General features: G+C 48.1%; 2 protein-coding genes across 2 annotated transcripts in view; one reads left to right on the plus strand and one right to left on the minus strand.

Annotated features, from left to right (window-relative positions):
• Positions 1 to 27167, plus strand: part of LOC309340970 (uncharacterized protein) — a 98269-nt gene that overhangs the window by 62595 nt on the left and 8507 nt on the right. Inside the window, exon 5 of the mRNA XM_081860309.1 lies at positions 13560 to 13686. Within this exon, the coding sequence (XP_081716435.1) occupies positions 13560 to 13686 (127 nt within the window). The remainder of the gene's footprint in view (positions 1 to 13559; positions 13687 to 27167) is intronic.
• LOC309341046 (tigger transposable element-derived protein 1-like) lies at positions 563 to 4157 on the minus strand. Its single transcript, XM_081860475.1, has 2 exons — positions 3825 to 4157; positions 563 to 2679 (listed from the first exon to the last, which is right to left on the minus strand). The coding sequence occupies exon 2, from the start codon at positions 2404 to 2406 to the stop codon at positions 706 to 708; it is 1701 nt and encodes a 566-aa protein (XP_081716601.1). The 5' UTR covers positions 2407 to 2679; positions 3825 to 4157; the 3' UTR covers positions 563 to 705.

Genomic DNA, 27167 nt, shown 5'->3' on the forward strand with positions numbered 1-27167 from the left:
GGGGGCGGGGTTAAGAATGATATGTTTTTGGATAAAATGTTATGTTGAAATTACTATTAAAAACATTTATAAAACATTTTGAAAGTGTGTGTGTGTGTGCTTACAATCAAGCAATGTATACATTTTATGAAAATTACAATACATCATAACATCATATAACCTAAGAAAGAGTTATAAAATTTTTCATAAAATAGCGCACTGTCTTTCAGGTTGTGTCTTCCTGGAGTTCCAAAACTCTGCTGGGTGGAGAGGAAATGGTCTTTCCCCGTTCATCTCAGCTCCACAGCAGTTCTCTCAAAAAGACTTGGCACTCCATAAGCCCTTTATAACATAAAAACAGAATCAAACAAGGAACTTATGGTGCTGGGGAAATAGTAATAGAAGTAGTAGAAGTATTTATTCAATATATATACAGTGGTGCCCCGCAAGACGAAATTAATTCATTCCGCAATTTTTGTCGTCTAGCGAATTTTTCGTCTTGCGAAGCACGAAATCCCATAGGAATGCATTGAAAATCAATTAATGCGTTCCTATGGTCAAAAAAAGTCCAAACAAAGCCAAATTTGGTACAACAACAGTTTATTAACTGCTCTTTAAAGTCACACATACTGTAAAGAGCAGTTCAAAAATTGAAGGGAAAATAAATTAACTTTATAAACATGACAGAAAAACATTTAAAAATCAACAAAGTGTACAGTACATTTTCTAAGACTCTGGGGGACCACTCGAAGAAGGCTCCTCTTCCACTCTTTGCTTCTTGGTCAAGAACCTGTCCATAGTCTGCTGCTTTATCCGCCTTTTCAGCAGCTCCCTGAAAGACGACATGACCCTCGTATCATAAAAGTTCCCAGCGTCATGTGCCACGTGCTTCTCATGGTGGTGTAGATCTGCAAAAGTCTGCACCTCCTTCCACTTCTGGCAAATGTCCCTCAGTCTTTCGGAGGACAGCCGTTCCTCAGTTGCTTCCTCCTCTTCCAGTGAGGCCTGCTCCTGCGCAGCCTCTGCCTGCAGTTCGACCAGCTCCACGGTGGTCAGCTCGTCGTCGTGCCCCTCCACCAGCTCGCAGACGTCCTCCTCCGTGACCTCCAGGCCCATGGTCCTCCCCAAGGCAACAATGTCCTGCACCACTGTTGACTCTGGTGCATCAGAGTCACTTGGTGCCACACAGTCCGGCCACAGGCTGCGCCAAGCGCAATTCAAATTTCTCTGGCTGATCCCGTCCCAGGCCGTGTTGACCATCTTCAAGCAGGTGACGATGTCGAAGTGGTCCTTCCAGAATTCCCGCAGGGTGATGGTGGTGCAGTCAGTCACCTCGAAGCATCGCCTGAAAAGCTCCTTGGTGTAGAGTTTTTTGAAATTGGCGATGACCTGCTGATCCATCGGCTGGAGCAGTGGCGTGGTGTTAGGCGGCAGGAACATGATGTTGATGAAGCTGAACTCCTCCAACAAGTCCACCTCAAGGCCTTTAGGATGGGCAGGAGCATTGTCCATCAGAAGCAAAGCCTTCAGCGGCAGGTCGTTGTCCAGCAGGTACTGCTTGACAGCAGGGCCAAAAGCAAGATTGACCCAGTCCACAAACAGCACACGTGTGACCCAAGCCTTGCTGTTGGATCGCCACATGACACTCAGCCGCTCCTTGTCGATCTTGTGTCTCTTGAAGGCCCGTGGGTTCTCCGAGTGGTACACCAGCAGGGGCTTGATCTTCAGGTCGCCGCTTGCGTTGGCACAGAAGAGCAGGGTCAGGCGGTCCTTCATGGGCTTGTGGCCAGGCAGCCTGGACTCCTCCTGAGTGATGAAAGTCCTTTTGGGCATCCTCTTCCAAAACAGCCCGGTCTCGTCGCAGTTGAAGACCTGCTGCGGAACGTAGCCCTCCGTCGTCACAACCTCCAGGAACTCCGCTGCAAAGTCTTCAGCCGCAGGAACATCAGAACTGGCAGCCTCTCCATGCCTGACCACGCTGTGGATGCCAGATCTTGTCTTGAACCGGTCAAACCAACCTCTGCTAGCCTTGAAGACTTCTGGCTCGGCTGAGGTTCCTGGCTGTTCCCGGATGAGGTCAGCGTGCAAGGCCTTGGCCTTCTCACAAATGACGGCCTCAGACACTGTGTCCCCTGCACGCTGCTTCTCTTCTATCCAGATGAGCAGCAACTTCTCGACCTCCTCCAGGACAGCTGGGCGGTTCTTCACGATCCTGGTGACTCCCTTGGCTGCATCAGTCGCCAGGATCTTCTCCCTCATCTTCAGGATGGTCCCGATGGTCGATGGGTTCCTGCCGTACTCCCTGGCGATGTCCGTCACACGCATTCCGCCGTCGTGCTTCCGGATGATCTCCTTCTTCATTTCCAGCGTCACCTTCTCCTTCTTCCTCTCGCCGGCCACCGCAGCAGCAGTCTTCTTGGGTCCCATGGCAGCACAGCTCCTACCTTCGTAAACTCAGAAACAGAAAAAAAAAATCAGTGATGTGCTTCAAACCCAAAAAATACAAAAGCAGCCAGCCACCCACCACACAGAAATTAAAACCCAGAACCAAGGCCTTGAATCCCAAGCACCCCAACCCCAAATCCAAAATCCAAAAACCCCCAAAAAAGTTTTAAAAGTTTAGCTTACCAAATGGATGAAAGAGAAGTTCTGGAAAAGCTTCAACAATCAACCACCGAAGTCCTCAGAAACCTCAAATGGCTGCAAAATAAGTTTAGGAAAAGCTTCAAAAATCACCAATGTCTTCAAAAACCTCAACTGCCCCCACAGACACGCACCAACCCACCCACAACACAGAAATTGCAAACCCCTCCCCAACTGCTCCCCCAGCCCCTCCCCAACTGCTGCAAACCCCTCCCCAACTGCTTCCCCACCCAGACAAAAAAAAATTTCAAAAAATAACAACATGGCCAGCACTCAGAAATTCAAACTCAGAAAATTTTTCAAAAAAAAACAACCTGGCCCAGTGGTCACAGAAAATCATAAAAATTCCCCAAAAAACCCCACATGGTCCCAGATTTCTGCAGAAACCTCCCCAACTGTTCCCCTAGCCAGCCAGCACTCAGAAATTCAAACTCAGAAAAAAAAAATTGAAAATAAACAACCATGCCTAGTGGTCACAGAAAATCATAAAAATTCCCCAAAAAACCCCACATGGTCCCAGATTTCTGCAGAAACCTCCCCAACTGTTCCCCTAGCCAGCCAGCACTCAGAAATTCAAACTCAGAAAATTTTTCAAAAAAAAACAACCTGGCCCAGTGGTCACAGAAAATCATAAAAATTCCCCAAAAAACCCCACATGGTCCCAGATTTCTGCAGAAACCTCCCCAACTGTTCCCCTAGCCAGCCAGCACTCAGAAATTCAAACTCAGAAAAATTTTCAAAAAAAAAAACAACCTGGCCCAGTGGTCACAGAAAATCATAAAAATTCCCCAAAAAACCCCACATGGTCCCAGATTTCTGCAGAAACCTCCCCAACTGTTCCCCTAGCCAGCCAGCACTCAGAAATTCAAACTCAGAAAAAAAAAATTGAAAATAAACAACCATGCCTAGTGGTCACAGAAAATCATAAAAATTACCCAAAAAACCCCACATGGTCCCAGATTTCTGCAGAAACCTCCCCAACTGTTCCCCTAGCCAGCCAGCACTCAGAAATTCAAACTCAGAAAAATTTTCAAAAAAAATCAACCTGGCCCAGTGGTCACAGAAAATCATAAAAATTCCCAAAAAAGGCCCACAAGCCCCCAGATTATCGCAAACCCCTTCCCAACACCAAGTCCTTGAATCCCAAACACCCCAACCCAAAATCCAAAACCCCCCAAAAAAGTTTTAAAAGTTTAACTTACCAAATGGATGAAAGAGAAGTTCTGGAAAAGTTCTGGAAAAGTTTTGGAAAATCTTCAAAAGTGAGCAAAGTCTGAGAAAAGGCTACCAAACCACGTGCTAACAGTTGCTCCTCGAAGTCAAGTCGCAACTGCAGCTGCTCAAGCTAAGCACCCTTGGTTTTAACGGTTTTTACACAAAGGAAACAAAGTCGCGAGACGTTTTCGTTTTGCGAAGCAAGCCCATAGGGGAATTCGTCTTGCGAGGCAAATCGCGGACGAAAAAACCTTTCGTCTAGCGAGTTTTTTGTCTTGCGAGGCATTCGTCTTGCGGGGCACTACTGTACCACCCTTTATCAGAATATCCCAGGGCGGTGTACAACATTAAAAGCACAATGCAGAACAACAATGATAAAAACATAATAAAAAGCATCCTGTGAGACAGCCGAGTAATGCAGCACTCCTTTTAAAACTTGAGGGAGACTCACTGCTCACCTGCTTTTACGGCCACTATGGGGGTGTGGTGATTGATCCAAGGGAGGCTCCTCTGCTGGCCCTCCGAAGATTCTGACATCGTCCACTCTTTCTCCTGTCACCCACACCCATAGAATATGAAGAGAGTTGTCCTCCCAAACTCTGCCTACCCTCCAACATGTTGCAAAGGGAATTTGGGACCTGCGACTTTTGGGGCCATGCTCCTGAATGAGTCACGTAAATCACAAAAGAGCAAGGACCCCCCAAAATGGCCATCTTTTGGGGCAACACATTCACGGGAGCCAAAACAGGACATCCTGGGAGCCAATCAGAAGCCAGGGTGGCTTCTGGAATTGCAGGACGTCCCACTCAAAGCAGGACAGATGACAGGTATGTGAAGACCGCCAAAGATGGAGAGTCCACAACCCATAGTGCAGGCACCCCCAAACTCGGCCCTCCAGATGTTTTGGGACTACAACTCCCATCTTCCCTAGCTAACAGGACCAGTGGTCAGGGTTGATGGGAATTGTAGTCGCAAAACATCTGGAGGGCCGAGTTTGCCTATGCTTGCCATAGTCAATATGGCTTCCTTTCCCACTGGCTGAGATGCTTCTGCCCATTTCATCTGCTTAGCCAATCCAGATATTCGCGGCCAACAGGTCCCACCCCTGCCTCCAGCAACTCTCTCCCATGGGATGGCTTGGCCAGGAGGTGGCTCCTGTTGTAAATTGTCTCCCCTTCTTCTCTCTGTGAGAATCCAGGGAACGGGAAGGGGAAAGAAACCAAGCTAGAAGATGATCACAGGGGTGTTGTGGGTTTTTTTGGGGGGTGGGGCTTGTTAACAGTCCTGTGTGGCACCTGGAAGGCTCTCAGATTCTGACTGCAGTCCTACCTGGGAGCCACTTCCTTTGTGGGATTTATCAGCCCCTCTGAGGTCCCCCCAGGGCACCTGCTCAGCTGAGAGGAGGGTGTCATAGCACAGGTAGCAAATCAGCTGCTGCTCCGTCCCTTGAGGGATTCTCCGCCTCACTTAATTGGCCAAATATTCCGAATATTCACTCGCCACTATATAAACCCTCACACCCCAGGCAGCAGCAATGAGGTGGTACAGTGTTCAGGTGCTAAGAGTCTGTCCCTGCTTTGGGAGTGGGAACACAGCCCCCCAGCAAAGTTTGGAGGACGAGCCAAGAGGTATAGCCGGACATTGGAAGGCAAACTGTTGCAGGAATTTATGTATAGATTTTTTGGGGGGTTGCCCCTGCAGCAGATATCATGCAAATGCGGCCCACTCCCAAAATCATCACCATCACTTTTGTGACTTTTGTGACTTGTCCCCACAAAACACTTCATCACAGTTTCTTCCTATCTGGTCAAAGGGCCTCTGCTGCACAATACCAAATGTAAGAATTCACTGATAAATGTATCTACCGTATTTTTTGCTCTATAAGACGCACCAGACGACAAGACGCACCTAGTTTTTGGAGGAGGAAAACAAGAAAAAAATATTCTGAATCTCAGAAGCCAGAACAGCAAGAGGGATCGCTGCACAGTGAAAGCAGCAATCCCTCTTGCTGTTCTGGCTTCTGGCATAGCAGCTTGCATTCGCTCCATAAGACACACACATATTTCCCCTTACCTTTTAGGAGGGAAAAAGTGAGTCTTATAGAGCAACAAATACAGTATGTATTGGCTCACTGGGAAAACTTCAGAAATTCATCTAGACCTGTGAGCTCAGCTACTCAGCAGCCCCTCTGCCCGAGTGATAATCCCTGGCATCCTGATACCTGAGTGCCAGACAGGTAGCCATTCCAGAAATAGCAAACCCAGATGGAGACAAAAGGGTGTGTGATTGACTTGGCTGGGAAACAGGGAAATGTAAATTTCTCTTTTGTTACAATCAATGGGTGTTTGGTGGATGGCAAGGAGAACCATGGGGCAGAGTCCAGGATGCTCAGATTGCTGCCCCCAGACTTCCCCTTACCCTGATGCATGAGTGATGTAGTTGGGGGGGAGTGTAACATGGGGATTAGCAGCTGATAAAAGTTTGGGGGCTCTGTTGTTCTGGGCATCCATCTTTGTCCACCTTGTGGCAGGTGGGAGTCCTGTCGCCACAGTCTTCAAGAAAGACCAAGCCTACTGGCTGCTCTTTTGCTCTGCTATTCCTGGCTGGTGTTCTTGTTTTTTGTCCAAGGGAGCCCTCAGATTTCGCCATTAACAAAACATGCCCAAAGCCTTCAAAATGTGCACTTTACTGCATTTTTCAGCTCAGCAATATGTAGTCCCAGGAGAGGCAGGAACAGCTGAAATCTGCCTGGATGGAGACCTGAGAGCCACCTCTCAATATCTGGGGGGCTGCTGACCCATGGAAGAGGGAGCCAGCTTGTTTTCTCCTGCCCAGAATAAGGGACCCAGAGGACCAGAAAGCAGTTTCTGCTGCCTAAAGAGCAGGAAGAACCTTCTGAGGGGAAGAGCAGCAGAATCCCTTGGGAGATGGCGGACTCTCCTTCCTTGGAGGTTGTGAAGCAGAGGTTGGATTCCTGCCTTGCAGGGGGGCTGGAATAGATGACCCAGGGGGCTCCCTCCCATTCCAGGAAGAGCTTCCTTGCTTCCTGCAAAGCCCTTTTCCCTGCAACCTCTTCCTCCACTTTCTGGCCAAGGGAGGGAGCGGATCACAGACCAGCCCAGAGCAAAAATAAAATGAGCATCTCTGGGATTGTGCAATGCAGGAGAGAAAAGGCAGAGAGGACTGAGCAGGGTGGACTCGGCTTGGCAAGGGTTAAAGGGAACCGAGCTGCATTCCTAGAGAGGCCAGGAAGTAACGGGGGGGCCAGGTCCTCCAGAGGAAAAGCCCCTCCCTCCCCTTCCTGCAAGCGGGGGGGGGCAGGGTTGCTTTCTGCTATTGCAAAGGCTGCATTGTTCTCTTCCAAGGGGATCTGGTGAGTCTCTTCCTCCCCCCCCCCCAGGAGGGTGCAGTGGGGAGAAGGGGGGGGGTCCCTGGGCTGCAGCAGGGGAGGGTGGCTCATGGGGGGGGAGCCCCAGGGAGCAGGGGGTCCTGCCAGGGAGGGGCGAGGTTTGCAACTACAGTACTCTATATTCTGCATTTGTATAAAGACGCTGCTTACTCCTTTGGGAAGGGCAATCCTCTCCTGGGATCTGGTGAGTCTCCTCCTTCCCCCCCCCCAGGAGGGTGCAGTGGGGAGAAGGGGGGGGTCCCTGGGCTGCAGCAGGGGAGGGTGGCTCATGGGGGGGGAGCCCCAGGGAGCAGGGGGTCCTGCCAGGGAGGGGCGAGGTTTGCAACTACAGTACTCTATATTCTGCATTTGTATAAAGACGCTGCTTACTCCTTTGGGAAGGGCAATCCTCTCCTGGGATCTGGTGAGTCTCTTCCTCCCCCCCCCCCAGAGGGTGCAGTGGGGAGAAGGGGGGGGGGTCCCAGGGCTGCAGCAGGGGAGGGTGGCTCATGGGGGGGAGCCCCAGGGAGCAGGGGGTCCTGCCAGGGAGGGGCGAGGTTTGCAACTACAGTACTCTATATTCTGCATTTGTATAAAGAGGCTGCTTACTCCTTTGGGAAGGGCAATCCTCTCCTGGGATCTGGTGAGTCTCCTCTCTCCCCCCCCCCAGGAGGGTGCAGTGGGGGGAGAGCAGGGGGTCCCAGGGCTGCAGGAGAGGGTGGATCGTGGGGGGGGGGGAGCCCCAGGGAGCAGGGGGTCCTGCCAGGGAGGGGCGAGGTCGCAGGAACTGTCTCCTTCCTTTAGATCTGTTCTGGGGGGGGGGGGAGTGGAGGAGGTTCCCGCCCCCTTCCAGAAAAATAATTATTCAGAGCCCCCTGGGAAATCTAGCAGATAGAACTCTGGCTTCTTTAAATAAGCTTATCAGTAGTACTTCTGCTGCGTGTGACACGGGTCAGCGTCATTGCACAACAGAGGAAACGTGTCTGAATGGTTGCTCCCAAACCTCTTTGTTTGTTTCCCTTCTTTCTTTCTGCTTCTACTATTCAATTTCTATCTAAATAATTTAGTATCTGCACTCCATGACTCAGAACTCCACCCTCCGAAGCTCGCAAATCGGCATATTTCGGTCCTGCTATATGCCGATGATGCAGTAATTTTATCTAGAACCCCCATTGGACTGAAAAGAGCACTAAGAAAGCTCGCAGCAAACTGTGAATTTGAATGTCTCAAAATCAACTTTCAAAAGACCAAGATACTTGATTTTGGGGAAAAACCAAAGCTTAAAAGCTGGTTCTCTTCCAAGGGGATCTGGTGAGTCTCTTCCTCCCCCCCCCCCCGAGGGTGCAGTGGGGAGAAGGGGGGGGGGTCCCAGGGCTGCAGCAGGGGAGGGTGGCTCATGGGGGGGGAGCCCCAGGGAGCAGGGGGTCCTGCCAGGGAGGGGCGAGGTCGCAGGAACTGTCTCCTTCCTTTAGATCTTTGTGGGGGGCAGAGGAGGAGGTTACCGCCCCCCTTCCAGAAAAATAATTATGCAGAGCCCCCTGGGAAATCTAGCAGATAGAACTCTGGCTTCTTTAAATAAGCTTATCAGTAGGACTTCTGCTGTGTGTGACACGGGTCAGCGTCATTGCACAAGAGAGGAAACGTGTCTGAATGGTTGCTCCCAAACCTCTTTGTCTGTTTCCCTTCTTTCTTTCTCCTTATTGGCAGAGGAGGCCAGCCAAGCAGATCAAGCCAAGCTTTGAGAGGAGCTGGGTATGTTTACATGGAGAAGAGAGGAGACAGGAGAGCCATGTCAGATTAGATAATTTATTACGGTCAGAGACCAGCTTATGAAACACACTTGGGGGTACAGTCACAGAAGTAAAACAGGCAATTTATGTACAACAACAAATTTAAAAGCAATGTACACCAATAAACTATCCCAGGGAGTTGACTCAGAGTCACCCATGAAACCGAGTTTGGGGATTTTCTGGACGGACTATTTTGAGTTGGGAGATGGTCTGCGCCTACGGATCTATACACAGAATCTGGCGACCATCCAGGTCATCTTCTGATCTTTGCCTAACAGGAAAAGGTCTAATTTTTGCTTTTGCGGGAGGTCAGTGAGCCTCACCAGCAGCGGATCAATGGTCTTACTACGTGCCTCTTCGTAAAAGGGATGTCTAAAGAACAAGTGTTTTGGCTCCCTATCTCTCCCAATGGACAGGTGAAAAGTCTCTGATCGTACGGGACTTTTCTAAAGGCTCCATCCAGGACCAGCGAGGGAAGAGCCGAGCTTCTGGCGAGTGTAAAGGCCCTTCTTGCATTTCTAGATGCGAGAAAGAAGAGATATTCTGCCGGTGCGGCTATATATTTCTCGATTTCTCCAATTTTATGGTCGGGGCACCTTGCGCAGTCCTGTTCTCTCTCGGTGTCTAATATCCTTTGCCTGACTGTGGCTTTGGCCTGGCCCAAGCCCAGACTTAGAAGGGCTTGAGGGGCAAAACCCAGTTTCTCGAGGATGTTCAGGACTCCCTTGGGGGAGCAGATTCAATGTCAGCCATTTGTAGATGGATGTTAGGCAGATGCTAGCCTCCACTCTCATCATCCCCGTTTATAATCTACCCATGAGTTTGAGACACATCTGGGCACTTGGAGGAGAGCTCTAAGAGGTCTAGATTGAACGCTGTCAAGGGAGAAAGCCGAGGAAGGCAGGCGCAAAAAGGAACCATAAAGGAGTTGTGCCAAAGTTTTGGCCAAAGGTGTTGTGCCAAAGTTTTGGCCTTGTATAGTTTTAGAGCTGCGGGAACAAAGAAGCCCCTTTGTGCTCTAAAAAAATTAAAGGATACAATTTGCGGGTTTTCCCGCTGAACTCCCGATGGAGTTTATGTGTAGTTTGTTGGCTCCTGAGGCCTGTACCACCATTCCTAGATACTTATAGTTTGTGAGTTGTTCTAATTTATGGCCTTGGAGTTCCCAGCTTTTAAGCTTTGGTTTTGCCCCCAAAGCGAGTATCTTGGTCTTTTGATAGTTGATTTTGAGACATTCAAATTCACAGTATGCTGTGAGCTTTCTTAGTGCTCTTTTGAGTCCAGTGGGGGTTCTAGATAAAGTTACTGCATCATCGGCACATAGTAGGACTGAAATATGCCGATTTGCGAGCTTTGGAGGGTGGAGTTCTGAGTCATGGAGTGCAGATACTAAATTATTTAGATAGAAATTGAATAGTAGAGGGGCCAATAGGCACCCTTGCCTGACTCCTTTAGAGGTTTTAATAGGGTCCGTTAGGTGTCCTAGGCGGCTACACCTGACTCTAAGAGCCGTGTTGGCGCGCAGTGCCTGAATTAAGAGCAGAAGCTCTTAATTCTATGTAGGTACCCTGTAGTCTGTCCCAGAGTCTGGTTCTGGAGACTGTATCAACGGCTGCTTTTAGATCAACAAAGGCAGTGTATAGTGAGGCTGGCCTTTAGGAGAGCCATGTCACCTGGGCGCAGGATTCCAACCAATGGCTTCAAGCTACAAGGAAGGAGATTCAGATTCAACACACGTAGTCATTTTTTACTAGGAACCAATGACTCCCTTGTCAATCAGTTCTGATTTCATGCATTGACTGGAAGGAAGGAGCAACCAGGCTGATTCACCTCGTATTAATCTCTTCGCTTGCCTCCACATTTCCACAATCTCCCTTCTAGAGGCCTCCATCTCCTCCTCCTCCTCCTTTTTAGAAAGATAGCTCAGAGTCTGGGCTGTGGTGCAGTCCTACCCTGGTTCCCAGCAAGACTCACCCATGCTTGCTCAGGGAACCTTTTTCTTCTCCTGATACTGTACAACCTTTGTAACAGAACAATGTATTTGCTTTGTAGGTTTTGTTAGAGCTTCTCATTCAGACAGACAGAACTTGGCAGAAGACCAAAGGGTTCCTTCCAATCTCTCAGAGGCTTCCTGAGAGCACAGATGGATGAGCGAGACACCGCTGGCCCTAGAGCAGGAAGAGGCCATGTCATCCAAACTGGGAGCAGTGGGGGATTCTTCGAAAACTCGGTGCAGAAGATCCATGGTGAGGAGGATACCCACTGCTCAGAGGTGCAGAGCCAGCAGTTGAGGCAGTTCTGCTGCCAGGAGGCCAAAGGACCCCGAGAGATTTGCAGCCGACTCTACCACTTTTGCCATCAGTGGCTGAAGCCAGAAAGGCACACGAAAGCTGAGATGCTGGACCTGGTGATCTTGGAGCAGTTCCTGGCTGTCCTTCCTCCGGAGATAGAGAGCTGGGTGAGGGACTGTGGAGCGGAGACCAGTTCCCAGGCAGTGGCCCTGGCCGAAGGTTTCCTCCTGAGTCAGGCAGAGGAGAGAGAGCAGGCAGAGAGAAAGCAGGTGAGAGAGAGACTTTCCTCTGGATACTCCCAAGGGGCTCCAAACAGGACAGAGAACATCCAAAAATGGTCTGCTGATGGCCCATCCTTTTTCTGGGAATGAGACCTAACACCCTTAAAGATTCTATCTTTGTCATTCTCTTTTTAACATTTCTCACCATTCATTTACAGTTTTGAATCCTTGTTCTTTCAGAAAAGGGAACATTTTGCAGAAATGGACCTGGATTCCTGTGAGGCAGAGAGGCCTCCAATGGAAACCAGAGAGAGGCCACTGGGTAAGGAGGAAGGTGGCTTTTCTCCATTTGGTCTTGGTCTGTTGGTTTTCCAACTCATCTGAGGGTTCTTTTCATCTTGTTTTTTTTGGGGGGGGGGTTGGGAACAAGGGTTCAGAGGAGGGGAGATGTATTTCTGCACACCTAACATGAAATGGGCACAAACCTTCAACTGCACTCAGCAGGTAAGGCTTTCTCAAAGCCCATCTGTAGTTAGAGATGCCCCGTTTCACCTGTGAGAGAAGCAGGCACTCCTGGCATCCTGCTTACCTTTTTTCTCTTGCAGGTGGCAGAATGATGCCAGCAAGACCTCCTGATCCGCCTTTTCATGGGGGCAGAAGGGAAGCAGTGGCTGTGGAACCAGATCAGGTCAGGGGAAGCTGCCTTGTGGGGACAGAGGCCGAGGGATGGAGCAATGTCATGGACTGGTTGGGCACAGAGGAATGGTGGGAGGAAGCAGCCAGGGAACCAGGAAGGGAAGATGGCTCAGAGCCGAAGGAGTGGAGGTGGAGGAAGGATGAGCGGTCAGAGGGGGAAGAGGAAGAAGCCTGGGAAGTGGAGGTGTCAGAAGCTGAAGGGGTAACAGGGCTTAGTGAGCTGGGAGACTCTGTGGCAGAATGCAGTGCAGAATCAGAGGCAGAAGAGGAAGGAGGCGAGTGGGAGGAGGGAGGTCGAGAGGCAGAGGTGAGTCAGGAGAAGGAGGAGCCACCGGGGGCTCCCTCTCCATCTGCCAGAATCCACCCTCCCTGCTTGTCTCTCAGAGCCAAGAGAGGTCTAACATGGAGGAGCAAAGGCAGGCTGCACACTGGCACACTGTTCAATCGCTTGCCAGAAACCCCAGAGAGGTGGGGACTTGGAAAGCTGTGGGGAGTCGGCGGCCTTCACTCTCTGCAACTGCTTTTGTGGATGAAGAGGCTCATGGAATGAGCTGCTGTTCTCATTATGCCTGAAACTCAGCCAAGTCTGTGAACATCGTGTTCTTGCTGATAAAGGGTAAACTCCAGCTGTGAACTGTGGGATTTCCTGCCCACATAACTCTGTGACTCCAGCCTTCTGAATGTTGACAGTAGGATTCATCTGTAGTTGCAGTTTTTATGGAATCCTAGAGTTGAAAGGGACCCCAAGGGTCATCAAGTCCCACCCCCTGCATTGCAGGAATCTCAGCTAGATCCTCCAAGACAGATGGCCATCCAAACTAGGCTTCTTGTATTTCTATATTCATCAATGAATGCTAAAATTGGCTTCAAAGCAGCGTACAGACGATAACAAATAGTGTTCAGGATTCACCTAGCTAGCCCTATCTGCTGCAAAATGGGGCCTGCCCCCCACTCCTCCCCCTCTCCATGCCCCATGAACCCCTTGAATTTGGCTCTAGGGCATTGGGAGGGAACCTCCCCAGAACAACTCACGAGGAGAGGAGAAAGTGGATCCTTCCATCGGGGAAACTGGAATGCTTGCGTAGGCAGAAAAATGTAAACATAAGCTGGAGTACCACCTATTTGCAATTAGACGAATACCCACACTTAAAATGCAGAATAAAAGAATTCAATTAAAGCGTTAAAATAGGTGCCCATAATTAAAATGTGCAGCAAAGCAATGCTATTGAAATAACACAGCATAATAAGAGGAATAACAAGAAGGAAAAAACAGAGCATTGTGTAGCAGATCATATTTCTGCTGTCTCAGAGGAGGAAATTTCCCATTTTCTTTTAGGGTCCAGTGTGCTTTGAAGATGTCGCTGTTCATTTCACGGACGAGGAGTGGGAGTTGCTGGATCCTGACCAGAGAGCTCTGCATAAGGACGTCATGGAGGAGAATCGTGGGATCGTGGCCTCTCTTGGTAAGCCTCCGTGTGGGATCGTCCTATCTGCCAGGAAATTCAAAAAATACCTCTATGTAACAAACCTCATATATTTTCACAGCGCCCCCTACAACACATGGGAACCTAACACCCCCACAAGAAATAGTAGGTTACAGGTTTTTCTGTGAACAATCTTCCTCCAGTTCTGCCTCCTTCTACCACAGTTGGACTGGTCTGAACTGCCCAGGCATCTTAAATGTCAGCTTCAGAGTTGTTCGGAAAGATAAGTAGCTTCTGTCAGGTTTTCTGTTTTTGTTTTTGCTGCTGTCAGTCTTGGGTTGACCAGAGAGATGACTGACACTGGAGATGGAGGGGATGCCATGACTGGGCCAAACAACATCTGCCCCAGAGAAGAGCCAGGCTGACTGAATTTCAGGTAGTACTAGCAGTGATAATAATAGTAATAATAATAATTTTTATTTATATCCTGACCATCTGGTTGGGTTGCCCCAGCCAATCTGGGAAGCTTCCAACACATATACAGTGGTACCTCTGGTTGCGAATGGGATCCGTTCCGGAGGTCTGGCCAGATCCCGAGGTTTTCGCAACCCAAGGATCACTGCGAATGGATTTATTGCTTTCATAAGCTGATGTTTATATAATCTGAGGGTTACGTAACCCGAGGTGCTACTGTATAAACATGAAACAGTAATAATAACAACAATCTAATTGGAAAAAAAATTAAAGTTTATCTTCAGAAATATTGTAAAATTAAGGAATGTTAGAAAGATGTTGGAATAAAATTATCTGGTTTTAGCAGAAAAGATATAAAGGATTAAGCAAAAATGAATTGGTTAAAGAAGAGAATGCAAAATCACAGTATATTAAGATAAATTATTAAGATAGAATCATAGAATCATAGAGTTGGAAGAGACCACAAGGGCCATCGAGTCCAACAAAGCTGGAAAGGATTTGCTGAAATATCTAACTGAACTAGAATACAAAAATGGGAGGTGCGAGGAGGTCAAGGAAGTAAGCGAATGAAAGCAAGTGATGTAAAGGCTTGACTTGTTTTTTTCTTGTTTTTTTGTTCTTGGGTGATGTTTGTTATTTATATATTGTTCTTTCTTTTTCTTTTTTGATTGTTCTGTTTTGATTTATATCTTTTTTTTCTGTAACCTTTTAAAAAAAATCCTAATAAAAAATTATTCCAAAAAAAATAATAACAACAATATAATCCAACGGACTTCCGGGTTGACGCGATCGGTGTAATGGCGGATTCCCTCCGAGCTCCGGAGGGAATCGGCTCCTCTGAGGACGGGTCTTGCCGCGCCGGCGACGCGGGGACCCTTAGAAACCACAGGTGCGGATACCTGTGGACCTGGTGACTCGGTGGGCACCTTAAGCGCCCCCCCTGACAGTCGAAGAGCCTTTTTAAAGGCTGCGGAGAAGGTACGGGGGGTGGCGTGGTGCTGAGAGTAAAACCGCTACCTCAGTGGAGTGAAGCCGCAAGCCATTCACCGGAGAGCGTCAACTTTCTACCTGAAAATTCGATTGGATACAAACACCCCGTGAGTAGAAGAAAATTTGGACTTTAAAAAAATCGTTATTTTTAAATCGGGCAAACGGGGGGATGTGCTAAAGGGAAGTCCGCACCCCCCTTTCATACAGACAATTGGAAGCAAGGAGCGAAAATCTAAGATCGGAAAAAAGATTTTATGTCTACGGAAACTGGTAAGAGACTTTAATAACTTTTAAGAACAACTTTTATTTTGTCAAGCTGTGCTGGAGGGAAGAGACGAACTTTGGAAACTTTTGTGACCCCCCCCCCCTTGGACCTGGGAGCGTCCTGCACCAATCTAGCCTTAAGGAATCGGAGTTTGACAGCTGTCAACTGAGCTGTCAAACAGCTGAACAAAGGACAAAACTGTATTACTATATATCTCTTTGGTTTAAAGGTGTTACATATAAACAGACGTGATTTGAAACAAAGTAATAAACAATAGGGTAAAGGATTGCTGGCGTAGAACTTTGAACAATGGCAATCCCCCTAGGGGAAACCAGTGACACTACAATGGCTGCAGAAGGAAAATTACTAGCACAAATTGAGAGAGCCTCTTTTCTCGTGGGAATCTTACAAGAACAATACATGACCTTGATTTTTAAAACAAACAACCTTGCTGATGGAACTAGAGACTTGTTCTTGAGAGACTCTGTAGCTCAACCAAATATGACATCTTTGGAGGGGGTGAAGGAGGAAGTCGGAGAAGAGAAAGTGTGGAAACCTATGTTGCCAGAGAACAAAGAAACCTTTTGGATTACAAAGTATGAAGACATGAGACTGAGGAGAAAAGTGAAGGAGGAAGCCCTTGGAAACTGTGGAATTATGAAAATTAAAGGAGTAAAGAAATATAACTGGGACTTCCTCCTCTTTTCTGGCCTTTATTATCTGCAACCTGGAGGACTTTTGGTAGAACCCTGGCAACAAGTTTTCTCAATTAGGTTTGAACTGGGAGAAGAGGAAGTAACTGTAACAGACACCCTTCGAGACCTGGAAACCAGCAAAAAGGAATATCAACAGAAAAACCGGAGAGAGACTGAAATAGACTTGAGGGCTGGAGATGTGAGGAATCCTGGCTAGGAATTTTATGGGAGGATAACTACCTGGGAAGGGACAGATACCCGGGCAGGGAGGGAGGGGGGAAAATAGATTTTTGAAAAACTTTATGATTTTTGGATATTGTAAATTTGATTTATACTTTAATATAAAAAAGGGGAGATTGGTATATAAATTTTGATTGATCTTAGAAAAAAGGATTTATTGCATATAAGAAGATAGGGTAATAATATGGGGTTTAATAAGATGAACTAAGTTGGAGAATAATGAGATTAAGTTTAGAGAGAGGAATAAGAACTTGCTGAATTAAATGGGGGAAGTGGGATGTATGTGGGGGGGTGGGGGGAAGTCATATGTGTTGTTTGTTGTTAAAAAATTTGAAAACCCAATAAAAATTTATAAAAAAAAAAAAACAATATAATCCAACGAAAAAAGTACAAAAATTTTACAAAAGGTACAAAATTTATAAAATGAGTAACTTACTTCAAACAAAGCAACATTCAACCAACGATGAGAATCCAATAATAAATCCATTTGTTCCTGAGACTCTAATCCCTTTTTCTCTCCATTGCAGATTGTTATGAATTGGAAAGCAAAAACAACGGTGACCACAACACAATCTGCAGAGTGGAGAAGGCACGTAAAAATTTGGAATGTGGAAAGAGCTGCAGTCAGAGCTCCCATTCCAGTTCCCATCAACAAAATCTCATTGGAAAGAAACCCTATCAGTGCATTGAATGTGGAAAGAGCTTCAGTCAGAGCTTCTCTCTCACTTCCCATCAAAGAATTCATACAGGGGAGAAACCCTATCAGTGTGTGGAATGTGGAAAGAGCTTCAGTAGCAGCTCCAATCTCACAAAACATCAAAGAATTCATACAGGGGAGAAACCCTATCAGTGTGTGGAATGTGGAAAGAGCTTCAGTCACAGCCAAAGTCTCACTTCCCATCACAGAATTCATACAGGGGAGAAACCCTATCAGTGTGTGGAATGTGGAAAGAGCTTCAGTATGAGCTACAATCTCACTAAACATCAAACTATTCATACAGGGGAGAAACCCTATCAGTGTATGGAATGTGGAAAGAGCTTCAGTATGAGCTACAATCTCACCTCCCATCAAATAATTCATACAGGGGAGAAACCCTTTCGCTGCATGGAATGTGGAAAGAGTTTCAGTAGAAGCGCCGATCTCACTAAACATCAAAGAATTCATACAGGGGAGAAACCCTATCAGTGTGTGGAATGTGGAAAGAGCTTCAGTATGAGCTCCGATCTCACTAAACATCAAAGAATTCATACAGGGGAGAAACCCTATCAGTGTGTGGAATGTGGAAAGAGCTTCAGTATGAGCTCCCATCTCACTTCCCATCAAAGAATTCATACAGGGGAGAAACCGTATCAGTGCATGGAATGTGGAAAGAGCTTCAGTATGAGCTCTAGTCTCACTTCCCATCAGATAATTCATACAGGGGAGAAACCCTTTCGCTGTGTGGAATGTGGAAAGAGCTTCAGTAGAAGCTCCGATCTCACTAAACATCAAAGAATTCATACAGGGGAGAAACCCTATCAGTGTGTGGAATGTGGAAAGAGCTTCACTGATAGCTCCAAACTCACTTCCCATCAAAGAATTCATTCAGGGGAGAAACCCTATCAGTGTGTGGAATGTGGAAAGAGCTTCAGTATGAGCTCCCATCTCACTTCCCATCAAAGAATTCATACAGGGGAGAAACCCTATCAGTGTGTGGAATGTGGAAAGAGCTTCAGTAGCAGCTCCTCTCTCACTAAGCATCAAAGAATTCATACAAGGGGGAAATCCTCTCAGTGTGTGGAATGTGGAAAGAGCTTCAGTAGCAGCTTCGATCTCACTAAACATCAAAGAATTCATACAGGGGAGAAACCCTATCAGTGTGTGGAATGTGGAAAGAGCTTCAGTCAGAGCTCCAATCTCACTTCCCATCAAAGAATTCATACAGGGGAGAAACCCTATCAGTGCATTGAATGTGGAAAGAGCTTCAGTATGAGCTTCAATCTCACTTCACATCAAAGAATTCATACAGGAGTGAAACCCTATCAGTGTGCGGAATGTGGAAAGAGCTTCAGTCAAAAGTCCAGTCTCACTTACCATCAAAGAATTCATACAGAGGAGAATCACAGAAGTGTAGAATTTTCGAGCTTGAAGTGAACCCTGGTGCAATATATTCCATCCCTTGTGATGCTGGCATAGCAAGTAAAGCATCCATGACAGATGACCATCCAACTTCATTTGAAAACCTCAAAGAATGGAAATTCCAGCACTCCCAAGGGACTACAATCCACTAAGAGCTCTTGCTATCAAAAAGTTCTTCTGCATGTTTAGTCAGTCTTTTTTTTTAAAAAAAATAAAACTTGAAGGCATTGGTTTGTGTCCTACCCTGTGGAGCAGGCGTCCTATTGGGAAGACCCAGTTCTCGTGTGCATGTTCTGGAAGTTGGGCAATAGGGGCAGTACAGGATTCCTTTTGGTGTACCGAACTCCCCACTGCACCAAGGATTCCCTGCCCGAGCTGCTCCAGGTCATGGCGGATGTTCTCCTGGAGACACCTAGTTTGGTTGTCCTAGGGGATTTTAACATCCACGCCGACACGACCTTACAAGGGGCCACTTGGGACTTCATGGAAAGCATGGCCTGCATGGGGCTTTCCCTGAATATGTTTGGCCCAACTCATAGCCGTGGACATGCCTTAGACCTGGTGTTCACCTCTATGGATGTTGGTGATCTGACACTAAGTGAAAGCGAAACTAAAGAAGTGCCATGGTCAGATCACTTCCTGGTGCAACTGGACTTCTCTGCGAACCTTACCCTCTGCAGGGTGGTATTATATCTGTGGAAAACAGCAGCAGGAGACTCAGGTGGTTCACAATTTAGCAGAACCACCTGCTCCATTAGGGCCCACTACAGGCCACATCTCCTGCAATGATTTTGCAAAGTTTTTTGCAGACAAAGTCGCTCCGATTCGAGCAGATGTAGACTCCACCGTGGGAGCAGGGCGGGAGAGTGCTAGAGTCCAGTCTAGTCAAGTTGTGTGGGATCAATTCCAATCTGTTACCCCCGAGGATGTGGACAGGCTGCTTGGACGAGTGAAACCAACCACTTGTCTCCTTGATCCTTGTCCATCCTGGCTTATAAAAGCTAGCCGAGAAGGGCTGGGCGATGGGCTTCGTGGGGTGGTGAATGCTTCCCTCCGTGAGGGAGCCTTCCCAGACCCGCTGAAAGAGGCGGTTATCAAACCACTTCTTAAAAAACCATCTTTAGATGCGGCCACGATGGCCAACTATCGCCCAGTCTCAAATCCTCCATTCTTGGGCAAGGTGATTGAGCGAGTGGTTGCTGAACAACTCCAGGCACGCCTGGAGGAAGCGGACCATTTAGATCCCTTCCAGATGGGATTCAGGCCTCAACATGGGAATTGAAACTGCCTTGGTCGCGCTGGTTGATGATCTCCGGTGGGCTAGGGACAAAAGTGAGAGCTGTTTCCTAGTTCTGCTGGATCTCTCAGCGGCATTTGATACCATCGAGCATAACATCCTTCTGGACCGTCTTGAGGGGTTGGAAGCTGGGGGCACTGTCATACAGTGGTTCCGCTCCTCCCCCCTGGGCTGTGTTCAGCCTGGGAGTCATTTTGGACTCACAGCTGTCCATGAATGCACAGGTCAAATCTGTGTCCAGGGCAGCTTTTTACCAGCTCCATCTAGTATGCAGGCTGAGACCCTATCTGCCTGCGGACTGCCTCGCCAAAGTGGTGCATGCTCTGCTTATCTCCCGCTTGGACTGCTGCAATGTGCTCTACATGGGGCTACCTTTGAAGTTCTACCCAGACACTGAGGTCCAGCACCGAGGGCCTTCTGGAGGTTACCTCACTGCGAGAATCTAAGTTACAAGGAACCAGCCAGACAGCCTTCTCGGTAGTGGCACCCTCCCTGTGGAACGGCCTCCCACCAGATGTCAAAGAGAACAACAACTACCAGACGTTTAGAAGACATCTGAAGGCAGCCCTGTTTAGGGAAGCTTTTAATGTTTGATGTATTAGTATTTTAATATTTTATTTGAAGCCGCCCAGAGTAGCGGGGGAAGCCCAGCCAGATGGGCGGGGTATAAATAATAAATATTAATTATACTTATCATTTTATTTTCTTTCTCCTGTAGTAACCTATGTTATCCATCATTTGAGAACCACGATATTGTTCTCCCTTTGCTCTTCTTTCATTTTTATCACGGTCTTTGAACTCTAATACTTTGAAGGAGCGAGGTTTTAATTTCATGAAGTGAGGCAGCTCCTCTATTAACAGTCGTAGCTGAGATAGGAAGTCCATGTTGAGGGTCTGGAGAGAGTGTTCAGACGGGAAGACTTCTTCTGGGGTCTCCTTCCATTTGGGAGGGGAGAGATTTTCTAGGAAAAGGAGATTTCTGAGTCAGTGAAAAGGACTCAGATGATCCCCTGGGTCTGGCATACAAAGGAAAATACCTCGGGAGCGGGACTGCTAAGAGAGAGGGGAACCAAGGAAAAGTGGCCCCTCGCTCACGGACCAAAGTATGAAGCCATGAGGGAAGCTGGGCTGTCCTGTCATAACTAAGGAAGGGAATGAGAGAGAAGCAACAGAAACAGAGTTCAGCCTTTTAGCATTTATTCTGGATACCTGAAGTGTAACAACTGATTATGAGAGGAGGGAGTTTAAGAGAAACTGTGCCTGTACAGTGGTACCTCGGGTTAAGTACTTAATTTGTTCTGGAGGTCTGTTCTTAACCTGAAACTGTTCTTAACCTGAAGCACCACTTTGGCGAATGGGGCCGCCGGAGCACGATTTCTGTTCTCATCCTGAAGCAAAGTTCTTAACCCGAGGTACCATTTCCGGGATAGCGGAGTCTGTTGCCTGAAGTGTATGTAACCTGAAGCGTTTGTAACTCAAGATACTATTGTAGTACCTTATTTTAATCCTGTGACATTTAGCTGAAGTAATAAGTTAACGTCTTCCTCACGGAGGCCTTCCAGAATCCGATTCAGAGCCAAATTTGGAGACATATGTCACACAGACAATTTCAGAATGGATGGGAGAAAGCAAAGATTGGTTGGGTGGGCTTTCAGAGAGCTGTTTCAGAATTAGATCTCGTGAAGATTGAGTCTGTAGCCTGAAGAGTATGTAACCTGAAGCGTTTGTAACCCAAGGTACCATTGTAGTACCTTGTTTAATCTTGTGACATTTAGCTGAAGTAATAAGGTAACGTCTACCTGACATAGGCCTTCCAGAATCTGATTCAGAGCCAAATCATGTGGTTGCCGGACAGAAAGTAGATATCTTTAGAGAGATTCCACTGAAATTGAGACTTAGAAGAACCAAATATAGATATTTAACAATAGCACTCAGGAGAGCTGACATTAGATATAAATGGGAATTCCCAGAGGGCATTTCCTTCACATACACGAAAAGGAGATACAGGCTAACATCAGAATTTCAGAGAGTCCTTTGACAAATACAGGAGAGACTTAGATTCCAACTGCTGAAAGGCACATACGGTATTCTGTTAGAATGGGAGACGAAAGAGTGTGTTTGTGTGTTTTTACAATCAAGCAATGTATACATTTTATGAAAATTACAATACATCATAACATCATATAACATAAGCAGGAGTTGTAAAATAAATAATAAAATAGCGCACTGTCTTTCATGTTGTGTCTTCCTGGAGTTCCACACCTCTGCTGGGTGGAGAGGAAATGGTCTCTCCGCCTTCATCTCAGCTCCACAGCAGTTCTCTCAAAAAGACTTGGCACTCCAGAATGCGGGGAAATAATAATAATAATAATAATAATAATAATAATAATAATAATAATAATAAAAAAAAATAAAAAAAATAGTATTTATTCAATTTATATACCCCCCTTTATCAGAATATCCCAGGGCGAAGTACAACATTAAAAGGACAATGCAGAACAACAATGATAAAAACACAATAAAAAGCATCCTGTGAGACAGCCGAGTAATGCAGCACTCCTTTTAAAACTTGAGGGAGACTCACTGCTCACCTGCTTTTTCGGCCACTATGGGAGTGTGGTGATTCATCCAAAGGAGGCTCCTCTGCTGGCCCTCCGAAGATTCTGACATTGTCCACTCTTTCTCCTGTCACCCACACCCATAGAATATGAAGAGAGTTGTCCTCCCAAACTCTGCCTACCCTCCAACATGTTGCAGAGGGAAATTGGGACCTGGGACTTTTGGGGCCACGCTCCTGAATGAGTCACATAACTCACGCAAGAGCAAGGACCCCCCAAAATAGGCGTCTTTTGGGGCAACACATTCACGGGAGCCAAAACAGGACATCCTGGGAGCCAATCAGAAGCCAGGGTGGCTTCTGGAATTGCAGGACGTCCCACTCAAAGCAGGACAGTTGACAGGTATGTGAAGACCGCCAAAGATGGAGAGTCCACAACCCATAGTGCAGGCATCCCCAAACTCGGCCCTCCAGATGTTTTGGGACTACAACTCCCATTATCCCTAGCTAACAGGACCAGTGGTCAGGAATGATGGGAATTGTAGTCCCAAAACATCTGGAGGGCCGAGTTTGCCTATGCTTGCCATAGTCAATATGGCTGCCTTTCCCACTGGCTGAGATGCTTCTACCCATTTCATCTGCTTGGCCAATCCAGATATTCAGGGCCAACAGGTCCCACCCCTGCCTCCAGCAATCTCTTTTGTTACACTCAATGGGTGTTTGGTGGAGGGAAAGGGGAACCATGGTGCAGGGTCCAGGATGCTCAGATTCCTGCCACCAGACCTCCCCTCTGAGGTCCCCCCAGGGCACCTGCTCAGCTGAGAGGAGGGTGTCATAGCACAGGTAGCAAATCAGTTGCTGCTCCGTCCCTTGAGGGATACCCTGCCTCAATTAATTGGCCAAATATTCCCAAATGGCATCACCCGCCACTATATAAACCCTCTCACCCCCGGCAGCAGCAATAAGGTGGTACAGCTTTCGGGTGCTAAGAGTGTGTCCCTGCTTTGGGAGGGGGAACACAGCCCCCCAGCAAAGTTTGTAGGATGAGCCAAGAGGTATAGCCGGACACTGGAAGGCAAATGCAGCAGATATCATACACATGGAGCCCACTACCAAAATCAGCACCATCACTTTTGTGACGTTTGTGACTTGTCCCCACAAAACACTTCATCACAGTTTCTTCCTATCTGCTCAAAAGGCCTCTGCTACATGTTACCAAATGTAAGAATTCACTGATAAATGTATCTATGTACTGGCTCACTGGGAAAACTTCAGAAATTCATATAGACATGTGAGCTCAGCTACTCAGCAGCCCCTCTACCTGAGTAATGATTTCTGGCATCCTGATACCTGAGTGCCAGACAGGTAGCCATTCCAGAAATAACAAACCCAGCTGGAGACAAAATCTGCCTGGATGGAGACCTGAGAGCCACCTCTCAATATCTGGGGGGCTGACCCATGGAAGAGGGAGACAGCTTGTTTTCTCCTGCCCAGAATAAGGGACCCAGAGGACCAGAAAGCAGCTTCTGCTGCCTAAAGAGCAGGAAGAACCTTCTGAGGGGAAGAGCAGCAGAATCCCTTGGGAGATGGCGGACTCTCCTTCCTTGGAGGTTGTGAAGCAGAGGTTGGATTCCTGCCTTGCAGGGGGGCTGGAATAGATGACCCAGGGGGCTCCCTCCCATTCCAGGAGGAGGTTCCTTGCTTCCTGCAAACCCCTTTTCCCTGCAACCTCTTCCTCCAGTTTCTGGCCAAGGGAGGGAGCGGATCACAGACCAGCCAAGAGCAAAAATAAAATGAGCATCTCTGGGATTGTGCAATGCAGGAGAGAAAAGGCAGAGAGGACTGAGCAGGGTGGACTCGGCTTGGCAAGGGTTAAAGGGAACCGAGCTGCATTCCTAGAGAGGAGAGGAAGGAAAGGGGGGGCCAGGTCCTCCAGAGGAAAAGCCCCTCCCTCCCCTTCCTGCAAGCGGGGGGGGGGGGCAGGGTTGCTTTCTGCTATTGCAAATTCTGCATTGCTCGCTTCCAGGGGGATCTGGTGAGTCCCTTCTTCCTCCCCCCCCCAGAGGGTGCAGTGGGGAGAAGGGGGGGGGTCCCAGGGCTGCAGCAGGGGAGGGTGGCTCATGTGGGGGGGGGAGCCCCAGGGAGCAGGGGGTCCTGCCAGGGAGGGGCGAGGTTTGCAACTACAGTACTCTATATTCTGCATTTGTATAAAGACGCTGCTTACTCCTTTGGGAAGGGCAATCCTCTCCTGGGATCTGGTGAGTCTCCTCTCTCCCCCCCCCCAGGAGGGTGGAATGGGGAGAAGGGGGGGTCCCAGGGCTGCAGCAGGGGAGGGTGGCTCATGGGGGGGGGGGAGGCCCAGGGAGCAGGGGGTCCTGCCAGGGAGGGGCGAGGTCGCAGGAACTGTCTCCTTCCTTTACATCTTTTTTTGTGGGGGGGGGGGAGGGGAGGAGGTTCCCGCCCCCTTCCAGAAAAAAAAATATTCAGAGCCCCCTGGGAAATCTACCAGATAGAAATTTGGCTTCTATAAAGAAGCTTATCAGTAGGACTTCTGCTGTGTGCGACACGGGTCAGCGTCATTGCACAAGAGAGGAAACGTGTCTGAATGGTTGCTCCCAAACCTCTTTGTCTGTTTCCCTTCTTTCTTTCTCCTTATTGGCAGAGGAGGCCAGCCAAGCAGATCAAGCCAAGCTTTGTGAGGAGCTGGGTATGTTTACATGGAAAAGAGAGGAGACAGAGAGGAGATAGGAGAGCCATGTCACCTGGGTGCAGGATTCCAACCAATGGCTTCAAGCTACAATAAAGGAGATTCGGACTCAACACTCCTAGTCATTTTTCACTAGGAACCAATGACTCACTTGTCAATCAGTTCTAACTTCATGCATTGACTGGAAGGAAGGAGCAACCAGGCTGATTCGCCTCACATTAATCTCTTCGCTTGCCTCCACATTTCGACAATCTCCCTTCTAGAGGCCTCCTCCTCCTCCTCCCCCTCCTCCTCCTTTTTAGAAAGATAGCTCAGAGTCTGGGCTGTGGTGCAGTCCTACCCTGGTTCCCAGCAAGACTCACCCATGCTTGCTCAGGGAACCTTTTTCTTCTCCTGCTATTAAACAACTTTTGTAACAGAACAATGTATTTGCTTTGTAGGATTTGCTAGAGCTTCTCATTCAGACAGACAGAACTTGGCAGAAGACCAAAGGGTTCCTTCCGATCTCTCAGAGGCTTCCTGAGAGCAGAGATGGATGAGCGAGACACAGCTGGCCCTAGAGCAGGAAGAGGCCATGCCATCCAAACTGGGAGCAGTGGGGGATTCTTGGAAAACTCTGTGCAGAAGATCCTGGGTGAGGAGGACACCCTCCGCTCAGAGGTGCAGAGCCAGCAGTTGAGGCAGTTCTGCTGCCAGGAGGCCAAAGGACCCCGAGAGGTTTGCTGCCGACTCTACCACCTTTGCCATCAGTGGCTGAAGCCAGAAAAGCACACGAAAGCTGAGATGCTGGACCTGGTGATCTTGGAGCAGTTCATGTCTGTCCTTCCACCGGAGATGGAGAGCTGGGTGAGGGACTGTGGAGCGGAGACCAGTTCCCAGGCGGTGGCCCTGGCCGAAGGTTTCCTCCTGAGTCAGGCAGAGGAGAGAAAGCAGGTGAGAGAGACTTTCCTCTGGATACTGCCAAGGGGCTCCAAACAGGATGGAGAACATCCCATAATGCTCTACTGTTGGCCCATCCTTTTTCTGGGAATGAGATCTAACATCCTTAAAGTTTCTGTCTTTGTCGTTCTCTTTTTAATATTTCTCATCATTCATTTACTGTTTTGAATCCTTGTTTTTCTTACAGAAAAGGGATCATTTTGCAGAAGTGGACCTGGATTCCTGTGAGGCAGATGAAAGAATGAAGCCAACAAGACCTCCATATTTATCTTTTCATGGGGGCAGAAGTGAAACAGCGGCTGTGGCACCAGATGAGGTCAGGGGAAGCTGCCTTGTGGGGTCAGAGGCCGAGGGATGGAGCAATGTCATGGACTGGTTGGGCACAGAGAAATGGTGGGAGGAAGCAGCCTGGGAACCAGGAAACGAAGACGGCTCAGAGCCCAAGGAGTGGAGGTGGAGTAAGGATGAGCGGTCAGAGGGGCAATAGGGAGAAGCCTTGGAAGAGGAGGTGTCAGAAGCTGAAGGGGTAACAGGGCTTAGTGAGCTGGGAGACTCTGTGGCAGAATGCAGTGCAGAATCAGAGGCAGAAGAGGAAGGAGGCAAGTGGGAGGAGGGAGGTCGAGAGGCAGAGGTGAGTCAGGAGGAGGAGGAGCCACTGGGGGCTCCCTCTCCTTCTGCCAGAAGCCACCCTCCCTGCTTGTCTCTCAGAGCCAGGAGCAAAGGCAGGCTGCACTCTTGCGCACTGTTCAGTCGCTTGCCAGAAACCCCAGAGAGGAGGGGACTTGGAAAGCTGTGGGGAGCTGGGGGCCTTCACTCTCGGCAACTGATTTAGTTAAGGAAGACGCTCAGGGAATGAGTTGTTGTTCTCATAAGGCCCGAAACTCAGCCAAGTCTGTGAATATTGTGTTCTTGCTGATAAAGAGTAAACTCCAGCTGTTAAGTGTGGGATTTCCTGCCCGTATAACTCTGTCATACCAGCCTTCTGAATGTTGCCAGTGTTGGCAAACTAGCCCCCTCGGGAGAAGCTGGCCTCTCTCCCAGCTCCTGGAGCTGCTTCTTCTTCTTCTTTTTTTTTTTATATTGCCAGTTTATAAATCTTTACAGCTCTTTTCCCTTTCACAATACCCTTTCTCGTTCACAAAGCCTCTTTAAATCCAACTAGCATTGTCTGCTCATCACAAATATTTTCCAGATAAATCGTAAACTTTCTCCAGTCCTGAGTGAACTTGTGGTCTTT

This window comes from Podarcis erhardii, assembly GCF_964252035.2.
Source record: "Podarcis erhardii genome assembly, chromosome: 4".
Classification (NCBI taxonomy): Eukaryota; Metazoa; Chordata; class Lepidosauria; order Squamata; family Lacertidae; genus Podarcis; species Podarcis erhardii.

Excerpts from the sequence above, each read along its gene's own strand:
- LOC309341046 (XM_081860475.1), bottom strand. The coding sequence starts at position 2,406 with ATGGGACCCAAGAAGACTGCTGCTGCGGTGGCCGGCGAGAGGAAGAAG.